The following is an 11,791-nucleotide window of genomic DNA, read 5'->3' as shown; positions in this document are numbered from 1 at the left end:
TATATATATATATCTATAAGTAGATTCTTTGCTATTAATATATAAAGAGAAGATGTAATATATAAAGTAAAGATTATATAACATTGTTAAAAATAAAATGTAAAATCTTTTTAATTTTTATATAAATGTTTCAATTGTTAACGTTCGCACGTACGAAGTAAAAGGAATAACTGATATTTTGAAATATATGTATTTATTCCATTGTACTTTAACTCTAAGCGGCAAAAATACGAACATTAATTTGCGAGAACTCTTAACGTCGAATCGAAAGTTCGTGCATCGCGTAAATTTCGTGTTTCTTCTGCACGATAAAAAAACGTCTCTCATAAAACAGCTGATGCAAAACAGTTTTCCGATAAATAGCGTTAAAAAAACAAGAAGTGTTATTCTTCGATCAGTCTATTTCGATCTACAGATTTGTTTGCCTCTTGCTTCGGCTTTTTGCAAGGTCTGTTGAACAGTTAAATTCAATAGCCACGACGAGATCTATACGAACTCTGCAGCATGCAGGATGTCGGCACAGAGAACTCATCTCGCAGTTCCGGCACATTCGCACCCCGATGTTATCTCCTTTTTCCGTGTTCGCCGTGTCGATCGAGCGATGCACGAACTTGTTTGACCTGTATTTTATCTACAGTCCGATTAATCGCCGGTTACGTCTAAACGAGAGAAAAAGAGAAAGAGAGAAAGAGAGGAAAAACCTCTCTAACTCACGTGTTGACATCATGTCGCGTATATTTACAGAGACCCTGTCGAAAGTTTCGACGGAGTCTTTTTGGTCGCAGCAGTGACTACATCCGATCGCATCTAGATATACATCCTTGTTATATCGAATAAGGGGAAGACCTATATTTCTTTTTTTCTTCTTTCTTCAGCATGACTTCACTTCATCCTCTCGACTCTATTCCCAACACGAGTCTCAAATCCTCAAACAGTGCTATAGAAATATTTTTAAAGAAAAATTGAACTCGCCAATTTATAATCGTTTAAATTGTGATAACGGATTGAATAAAAATTTGAAATGTAATAGGACACAAGAGTCTTTGGTTTCGTACAATTTTTATAAAACTGTATTTTCCTGCATTTACTTAATATAAAGTTTTTCAATAAAGATATTAATGTATTTCAAAGGATTTTTATTTGCAAAACTTTAGAAGCACTGTCGTAAGATCTAAATAACTCGGAAGCAGAGTCATTTTCTTCTCTGTACATTTTGACCGAATTTACTCGACCTTCATTTATATTTACAATCATCGCCAGAGGGACTGACCTACCCAGATAGGATTGTCGCGTACGCACGGCGCGTCCCTTTGCGTTACTTTTAGGCGACTAATGAAGATCCACGAGGTGTCCCTAACTAACCCTTTTGCTTGCCTTCCTAAGTTCATTCATTAATCTCTATCCTGAATTTATAATAGTTTCGTATGCAAATGATGTCCGACGATACGCGAAATATTAATTCTCTTATGAACAACAAGTTAAATATCGCACTTAACTGAGAAGAAGAAAATGACTTACCCTGTTCTTTATTAAAAATATGCTTTATATATTTTCAATATCTTAAAAACTTTCTTAAAATTTTCGTAAATTATAATTTTACGAAGATAGATTTCTAGAGTACAATCACACGATAAATTTAATGTTTACTTTAAAGTCATGATTAAAAAGATAAAAGCTGCTAGAGGAGAATTATATATAATAAATGATAGAGGGCAATGAAGATAATGACCAGGCAGTCGATGTCAGATTCCGTTGGAATCAGGCTTTTCTCCCCTTAAATAGATTGGTTTTCTACTCTTCAAAGATATTGGATTTCGCGATCAATACTTAGAGCGAGGCACGTAATCCGAGAAAGCATTTTGACATCGCAAAAAACGTAAAGTACATCAAATAATGATTAAAGCAGAAGTCTGTAATATTCAGAGATTTCTTTATAACGATTACCCTCTTTAAATATATTCTGACAAGCTTTGCGAGAAAACTTTCGCCATTATTAACAGCGGAGATAATCGTTTCCTACAAGGTAGTTATGTAACATTGAATATTTTAAGATTGACTTTATTGTAGAAAAAAAAGAAATATGGTCACGTTAATATAAAATAAAAAAATTATGTAATTGTATTTAAAATTTTCAGATAAGTTTACAGTTAAATATACAAGGTGTCCCGTAAGTTTTCGTCAATCGATTTTGTATAGATAGAGCGGACTAAACTGAGTCGAAAAGTCCTCTCATTTTGCAATTTTCGCAATGTGTGTGGTTAACGAAATATTAATTATTAAAAATCGCTAAATATTGGTTTTCAATAATTTTTTACTCAAATACTACCAACTTCACAGAAAAATAGCAAGAGATAAAAATTGTTTATTTTTTTCTTATAAGGTTTTAGAATTTTTTCAGAATTTTTTAATATCATATTTTCTCATGGTGACAAAGAGAAAAAAAATGCAGTATTAAAAAGTTGATAAAAAATTCTAAAAAAATTCTTAGGGTTCTATGGGAAGAAAATAAATAATTTTTGTCTCTTGCAATTTTTCCATAAAGTTGATAATATTTAAATGAAAAATTATTGAAAACCAATTTTCGGCAATATTTAGTAATTAATATCTCGTTAATCATTAAAAATTGTAAAATGATAGAGAACTTTTCGACTTAGTTTAGCCCGCTCTATCTACACAAAAGCAGTTGGCCAAAATTTACGGAACACCCTGTATATTTAATAATATAAACAATAAAAGCATAAAAAAATTACTTTTAAAAATTCACAATAATTCCAAACGTGTGTTAATTTAAAAAATTTCAATGCTTGAAACTTTAAATCAACGTTAATTGATCAAATGTTAATTCTTCTACCTGTCGCGCAGGATCGAGATCGAAATTTATTGTTCTTCGGTCTGACTCGTGGATCTTTATAATCGCAGTTTCTCTCATAATCACCGTTTATTTCTGAAGCTCTTCACCATCGTCTTACAAGGTGGTCGGCAGAAGAAGCAAAAGCAAGATCGCGGACACCGAGGGATGCCTGAGATTCACGGCATTTACGGTGACCCAAGGCGGTGACGGTAAGGAAGGCACAACGGGCCTGTCCGTTCTTTGGCCCTCTTGAGTGCTACCGGTCATGATCTGCGTGGTACCAAAATCATCATCGCTGTTGACGAAATCACCTTCCTCGAAACCGCCCGCGCCGTGTCCTCGCCTACCGCTGCTGTTGTTCTTTTTTTTACCCTTCACTACTGGCTTCTTGCGCTGCCTAATATCCGTGTTCTTCATGAGTGTCGTCGGTGTCGTCTTCGCAGAAAGGTGCAGCTCTAAACAGGAAATGATAAAACATCGTGGTATACTGCATAATATGTAGCAAGATAATAACGTTGAGAGAATTATATTAAATAACGTTAATGTCAAAAAATAGGAGTTTTTAGAATTTATTGATAAAGTTTATTTATTGATAAAGTTCATTTATTGATGAAAAGTAACAGAAAATTTTGTAATCCTTTTAACATCACACACGTGAAAATTGCAAATAAAAAGACCGACATTATTTTTAAATACTGTCAAACGTATCGCAGGATATATTACTCGTTTCGTAATCGGGAATGAGCTATTAGAGAAGAAGATAGGAGCAGGGAAAATACAATTTTAGATAATATCAGAGAATTCTTTGTACCTTGTAACCGAACAACGCCGTCGTACTTCCCGAGCGCGTTGACGGACGAGCACACGTATCCACCAAAGTCCCGTTTTTCCAGGGAATTGACAGTGAGATTCATTTGCCAGGAGTACTCGTTCAACGGTTGCTCCGTCATTACGTATTTGTCACTGGGCAGCAGTTTCTCGCCTAAATAGAAAGCGAATGGAAATATTGCGCTGTTTTTAATTGCGCGGCTCTTTCATGTGCAGCAGAAACGTTCGCCGCGGAATTCAATTTCTGCCCCACAAAAGCGATCAAAAATACAATCGTGCAATATAGGCTGGTATGATCCAGTAAAATACTGCTCATTTAAAACGCGTTGAATAACAGACAATTATTTAACTTTAAAATTTTGACTTTAAAACAGTGCGCACGACTAGTTTATTAAACGTTCAAATTACGTTCCAGTATGTTTCCAAGTACGTTTTATATTTGAAAATAATATCTTTAATATCAAAAACTGCTAACGTTTAGTAAAGTAAGTTCTTACTACCAATACACCGGGGAGCAATAAAGATTTTTGCAAAAAAAAAAATAAAGATTCAAACAAGATGAAAAACATATTCTCATACCTACACTCGAGTCAATAACTGCAAGAGAAATGTGTAGCTTATAAACAACACTTTTATAGTTTTCCAATCAGAGCGATATAAATGACTCAATTCTTGCTATACAACTGTATCAATTATTCTCATATGTATTTTTCAATATTTGTATATCGTTTATTGCGCAGCATAAAGTAACGCTTTGAAATCATCCGCGAGAAACTGTCGTCGTTAATCAAAAATTTTCAAACGCATTGATTTTGACGGGAAATTTATGGAGCTTTTTTTCGGAGCGGCAGCGCGTTTACGAGCAATTCACGAATTTACATATTTGATTAACGCGTCTAGTGCAAAAAGTCTCTTCGTGACGCGACAAAACTATAATACAATACAATCGCGTGAAATGTGTGTATGTGTGTGTATATACGTGCGTGTATGCGTGGATGCACAGATTTTCAATCTAACGCAATTCTGACTTGCAATCAATATTATTATGGTACGTTGGAGTTTCCGCTTTAGAAACTGATTGCAGCCATTCTATGGTTAATCAAGAGTGCAAATCTGTTAGTGTAATGTGAGATAATACAAATTATGGGGTGTCTGATTATCAAATTCAAATTTTAACAAATTCCTGGACGGACTTAATTTAATTCGCGAGACAGCTATATTTTCAGCAATTTTTTACGAATCCAAAAATATTTGTACTTCGAGGTTTCCAAAAACATATTTCACATTAGAAAGTATTTGTCTCCCCAAATTCTATAGATAATTCACGCTTTATGGAAATAGCAGATTGTATGAAAAGTAGATCATATGAAATATTCTCTCACCTGCATCTCTGTACCAAGTATTCATAGCATGCGGCGACGCTTCGACGTAACATTGTAGCACGACGTCGCTATTAATCGGCGCGGCCACTAATTGATTTGTCACTTTAATAAGAGGTGAAACTGAAACATCCGATCATTAAATTGTCGCAATTAAGGGATAATAGTGTAGTCTCTGACATCGATAGAGAATAGCACGATAACCCGTCGTCTTTTTTTAGTTGTTTGCTCCTCGAGCAAATATTTTGCGCTTAACAAAAAAAACGAACATTGTTAATATTACATCCGAAATAAAAATTAAAATAACAATGTGTAAGTATGTGTCCTTTATTTTGCACATTTTCAGTTTTGTTTTGTATAAATCTTCATATTTTTTATTAGCGCAACATTTCTTGTCCTAATAAGATTACGAAGATTATCTTAAATGATTACTTAGTTAATTAAAAAAGAATTATGAAAGCAAAGAAATTTTACACATTATTTAGAGGCGAGCAAAATGAGGTCAGACAGAAGACTAAAATAGATGGAATAAAAAAATAGAGTGAAAAATACATTTGGAATCCCAAAGGGGACCGCGTGCTTCTCATTCAAGAATTAACTGGTTCTGTCGCACTTTGTGCACGGGAGCCAACGGTGGGTTAATATTACATTTCGTAAGCAGCGAATTAATGCGAAACCCTTTGCGCTCAAATATTTACACGACCCGCGACGACGTGGATAAATCGTCAAGCCCGCCGGTTAATTTTGCAGTAGCGCGCGGCCGGAAGTTTCACGCGCGAGAAAAACGCCCTGCGCGGGTGAACTTCGGGGGTTGATAAAGTTTTCATTTGCGAATGCCGTTAACCAAATTGCACGGTGATTTTTTAGACTCCCGATACGCGAGGCGTATAACGTTGCGAACAATGCGCGCATTCCCGGTAATTCTATTGTTTCTCCCAGAAGAATGTTATTGGCATACTTTTCGCAACAACGTTGTCTTCCAGTGATGAAACTTTGGATTGCTTAACATTAAAACAAACAATTTTTACAAACAATTATTGTATGCAACATTTTAAAAAATATACAAAAATGTATAATGACATCGAAATAAAAAATATAAAAATAAAAAATATAAAAATATTTTAAATTACGATCAGTGTTGATCGTATAAAAAAGTTGAAAAAATATTTGTTATACTATACTAATGATTGAGTTTTTTTTTCGTATTGTTTAATATTAACAAAGTTGTGCGATAGTTCTAGGGGAAAAGTTTTTGAATGGGAAATTGAGATAATATAGATATCGAAAAATGTTTTAAAGTTTAACTCAACCTCATTTCCTATTGAAAATCTCTAACGGTATATTCCTAACCACAGCGCCGTACAGAAGCCAGATGATAGTTTTACCACCAATATTGAAGAAGCATTAATAATCAATATAATTCTCACTAGTAATTAAAGTACATTATAATAAAGTTTACATTTACAAAAGAGAGCTCAACATAATTGAAATGAAAACGCTGCACTACCTTTAAAATTTATGATTATCTCGAAAAAAAGTTTCATAATATCTCGTAATACTTTTAAGAATTTTTTACATTTTAAAAATTTATAAAGTATTCTAAATATCTTAAATTATTTGAGATTTTTTATAAATTTTCATTAGAAAAAATTTGTATAAAATACAAAAATTCTAACATATTTCAGAATCTACATATACAAAGAATTCTAAAAAAAATATAGACTTTCTCAGCATTTCTGCTGAAAATGATTTGAAAAGTATTTCAAATCATATAAAACAATCTAACAAATTTTCTAAAAGAATTACAAAATTTATATAAAAATTCTGAAGAATTATGTAAAAAAGACTAAAAAATTTTTTCATTATAATATACGAATTATATAAATTATCTACAATAATAAAATTTGACAGTAAAATAATCGAATTAAACCTATATATAACCTGTATATAACCTGAATATTATACAAATTTTAAAAATCTTTGAATAAATTATGAATTAATAGGTATAGTTATAAAAAAATCTCATAATTAGTTAAAATTTGAAAGATGCATTAATAAGTGTAATGTTTCGATACAACATTGTTCCAAGCACATATTGTCTTAGCAGCATTATATTCATTATATACCCGGTTTAATTAAACAATTAATTAACGCTCTCATCTTTATCCGTCTTGTCATACGTGAACTTATGAAAGACAGCGAGTAATTATGTAATATAACACACAAGGACGGAAGGGGAATTCCCAATATAATAACTTTTAAAGTAAAAATCTATAACTTTTCAGACAGTCGCATTTCTTTGTAATTAATTATCATTAAATTATGATGCTTTATCTTTTATAAATAACATATTGTTTTTCTATTTCGAGAAATTGAAACTTTCATCAATGTGCGTGATTGACGATGCTTATATCCGTTGCTCGACAATCGTGAGAACATGACTGGGATAATGTTCGGGCATTCTGCCCTGGTAATGTATTCAACGTGACGACGACGAGGCAACGGCTAATTAACGTCCGCATCGCGGCGTGATACCTACAGTGAACATCGACGGAGTAACGCTTGCTGACCGTCGGTGGCACATTGTTGCTGGCTATGCAGAGATACGTGCCCATCTCTTGCCGAAGCACCCCCGTCAGTTCCAGCGTCTCACCGACGAAGGTTTTCAGAGCTGCAACCGGGAAGATCAATATTTAGAACTTTTAACATCGCACATATCTTCTCTGTGCGACGTAACATCCCCCGAGAGACAAAATAATTTATACTATTTTTTTCCAATCTTCTTTCTTTCATTGCAAAAATTTATATTTTTATATATATACTTTCGTATTTTTAATACAACATTAATAATTTTGCATGTAGCCACAGTTTATGTAGATGTTATTAACTTCAGGTACGATGAATACATTCCGATAAAGTTTACTGAGATTTGCGTTGAATGTGTATTTGATGCGTATGGTCGTCTACATAAAATCACTAGCATAATTTTCATATGAAAATATATATTTTCGACATGAAAGTTTCAGTTGAATTCACGTGAGGGTATTGTTCAGAATTTAATGGCATATCTCGCATACTCGGATCATCAATGTTGTTAAAAGTGGAGAAAAAGATAAAAATTAATATCGAGTTATCCCAAAAATTATTTATCTAGTTTCAAGCATTATTATGAACGACAATCTTTAATAATTATATGTCTTATAAAGATCCATTTTGTGCTTACAGTGTTTGTAAGCATCATTTATCCGTGTTTTATATTCAATATTTGATAAACAAGGATGAACTGGTGTTTAGCGTGTAAGCGTGAAAACGGAACGCATTCCCAGTCAATCAGCGCTCAGTTTATAGAACTGAAAAATGTATTTGCACATTTGCATATAAATATCAAACATCAAGACCCGCTTCGAGCAAAAATAAAAAAACTCTTGCTATTATTTGCGTTAATAAATATTTGCTAAATAAAAATATTATCTTTATGCAAATTTTATTCTTATCGATCTAATTTCAATTTATAATACTTAAGAATAATTATATTTATATATATATTTTATCGAACGCTCTAATTGAAACTACATTATTTTTAACTTACGCGCATTCCCAGCACTTTTTCGACTCTATTATTAAATCAATATAAAAAGACTTCTCGGAAACCACCGCTTAAATTTCTACGAGAGACAGTCAAGGAGTTCATTGTTCCGACAACCGTCAAATTTTGAGTGTCGTTACCGGGAATGCGTTGTAAAAGTTTACGGTGTATATCCATCCAGTCCCGCAATCCCGTTTAATCGGCAATGCGAAAAAGTCACGTTGTCGCGAACGACACATTCGCGAGGTGACGAGATCTCGATTGCCAACTTGGGTGACTCGTTCTCTTACGTCTCTTCCATCTTTCGCGATGTACGGAGGCATCAGAAGGAAGAAGAAGGCGACTTTACGATCGTTCGTTCGTGCGCTATCGTTCGTTATCTTTCTCTTCCTCCTTCTCGGGCGGATCTTCTCCGCCGATCCCCTGCCAAAGTCCTTCCCGCGTTTAACGAGTGTCACCCCGGATGTTCTCCAGGTGTCTATTTTTACGACGCTTCGGAGATCAGGCTGACACGGGTGGGCAAAGGAAAGAACGATAGTTGAAGGAGAACGATGGCAGTCGGAGAAGACGAAAACGGCACGAAGTGGCGATTACGATCGGAGAATTTCTTCTTTTATGTCTGTTCATCCTTCTTTCTACCCGCCTCGAAGATTCTCGAGCTCTCTCATTTTTTTTTTCACACAAAAGCTCCTCGACTAATCTCTCCAGTGAGAATGACGCTAAGAGGACAGGTCGTCGGGAATTCGGAGATCCTTCCAGCAGGATCACAGCTTGTACACGGAATGTACTCCGCGTATAGCGGATCGGGGATTATCTAAGGTGACGTGGTTGGATTGCTTGTAAGAGCGGTCAATAAGTGCACTTTAACTCGCGAAGGACGACAAGCGGATCCTCGTCCTCGACCTCGTCACGCGGGGGTCGTTAACCCTTGTTAAACTTTAATCCTTCGGGTAGGATTAATCGCGAAAACGAGTTCACTTGAAGTTTATGGGACCTAGAACGATTCTTCTACAATTTCTCTTAATCCACGGTAGGCGCTAAACAGATCTCTGTACGCTATCTCAATGTGAGATTCCCTCGGCTTTCCTTCTGGCAGAAATGAGGAGGAGACATACATCGCGATAACGAAAAACGGGGGACGGTACGATGCGAGAGACGCGACATATGAACGCAATATATGTATTTATCGATTTATTTATTTTACGATTAAACTCGAAGCAGCGCGTCGTAATAATTTATGGTTTTAGACGTATACCTACCCTCCCTCTACCTCCCGCGTATGCATTGTGGGGGAGTGTGCTTATGTATTTGCCGCGGGGTGTAAATTACCGTTCGCGCTGTAATTAATTACCGACGGGCTCGAGTAGCGCGAGAGACGATCGATTATTCCGCGCTGATGCGCCTCGACACTTTATCGCTCCGACACTTTTCCAGCCGCGTCGGCACGGCCGTCTTAATTAGAGAATCGACGTAATCACTTTCTTCCCGAGCTTTATGCATATCGCTGACTCTCCTTGAACTTAATCCCGCCTAACGGCGTGAAAAGAATGGATGTTATCAATGATACTCATAAAAAAAAACGATCGCGTCACTTCATCACTTCCTGTAGCCGAAAACTTTTTATCCTCACGCAAAGGATCTCTTCGTTATTTATATTGGCGATAAAATCAAACGTCACTTTTGCACTTTATACTGATATATATCCGATAATTAAAAATATTTAATTAAATATTTAAGCATTATACATAATTGACGTAATATTGTTCTCAATAAACTTTTCTCCGAAATCAGATTTTGATTTAATTCTCTTTTCAAATAATGTTTCTCAAATAATGGAATTTATGTATTTTCTATTGTACAATTTCTACGACATCTGCAGTATTCAATAAATTATTCTGCATTCAACAATGGCAATGAATCACAGACGCAATTCGATAATAAGGCTAAGATGACCGAGAACGAGAAACCATGTCGGCATGCACGAGCGTGTCGTTACCTATGACCCTGTTTCTGCAATATGTCCTGCTTCGCAGTTAGAATTCGCCGTTCAACATGCATCCTATACAAGTCAGACGTTAACTTTGAATGTGTGAATCCTAAACTAATGTCAAACCCTCAACTTTAAAGTATAACTGCAAACACTCTGACCAACTCTACCTTGAAATAACAAATAAGCATAATTGTTATCGAGACTCTAAAGAGATATATCTTCGCAGAAATTTATACATTTTGTAACAACTGGATTAATTGAATGTGATTAATCGTCAAATTTCTAATTGTCTTTACAATCTATTTAAAAAGTACACTTGCTTCATATTAGACTTCCGCATTTTTTCAATATTTCTTGGCAATTTTATCTCTCTAAGTTAAACAGAGAAATACATTTTTCTCTCGATTAGTATCGAACCACAAGAATTTTGTTAAATCATCATTTTAATAGAAGTTAAACAGTTTTTAGTAGTAAACCACACTTTGATTTGTGCGTAGACTTAAATACACAATCAAAATTTATTCCTACTTTGACCATAATATTATTGAACAATATTATTAATTAGAGTTGTAAGTAATGAGATGTTTCGTTAAATTTAATTATAAAGGAAAATTTGATCGTGAGTTTAATACTTTGTTTTTATTCACATTTTGGAAACGTCGCATGCGAGCAAACGTCGGCATGTTATTATTATCATTATTGTTCCGCTGAAACCAATTAGTATCATTAAATTCGAGAATATGAAATTATTAATGATGAGTAAAAGGAAACATAATTGGCTACACAATATTCGGGTTACGATGAAATATAAGCATCAAGGAATTCCTCAGAATGCACACAATCCGTTTCTATTTAACAATACAATGCAAAGTAAATTTGAATACAAATTAAATTTAATCATCTTTATACATATAATACGACGTATCATTACGTGAAGTCTCGCAAAATTCACAAAATTTTTTGCAAATATTAATTAAGGAAAGTTTCAATTTTAATTCTACATATATTATATAAGGTTAGAAGGAAGAGAGTGCAGGCTCTGTTTTTGGAATATCCTGTAATATAAATAAATCCGGTTTACATTTTGCCCACTTCGCGTATCTCAGACGGTCGTAATTTGCACTGTTTGACTCTGTTGAATCTGTTATTATTCCGAC

The 11,791-nt window shown here is 34.4% G+C and overlaps 1 protein-coding gene across 5 annotated transcripts in view; it reads right to left on the bottom strand.

The window, feature by feature from the left end:
* Positions 1 to 2,786: 2,786 nt before the first annotated feature.
* Positions 2,787 to 11,791, bottom strand: part of LOC108752459 (lachesin-like) — a 158,871-nt gene continuing 149,866 nt past the window's right edge. For all 5 annotated transcript variants that reach the window (XM_018493282.1, XM_018493281.1, XM_018493283.1 and 2 more), the window contains 4 exons: positions 7,598 to 7,729; positions 5,062 to 5,181; positions 3,663 to 3,833; positions 2,787 to 3,306 (listed from right to left, as the gene is read on the bottom strand). In XM_018493282.1, coding sequence (XP_018348784.1) covers positions 2,966 to 3,306; positions 3,663 to 3,833; positions 5,062 to 5,181; positions 7,598 to 7,729 — 764 coding nt within the window. In that variant the 3' untranslated portion in view covers positions 2,787 to 2,965. The remainder of the gene's footprint in view (positions 3,307 to 3,662; positions 3,834 to 5,061; positions 5,182 to 7,597; positions 7,730 to 11,791) is intronic.

Source organism: Trachymyrmex septentrionalis, unplaced genomic scaffold (genome assembly GCF_001594115.1).
Source record: "Trachymyrmex septentrionalis isolate Tsep2-gDNA-1 unplaced genomic scaffold, Tsep1.0 scaffold60, whole genome shotgun sequence".
NCBI lineage: Eukaryota > Metazoa > Arthropoda > Insecta > Hymenoptera > Formicidae > Trachymyrmex > Trachymyrmex septentrionalis.
The sequence above is the reverse complement of the archived record's forward strand: the minus strand, read 5'-3'. Positions and strand labels throughout refer to the sequence as shown.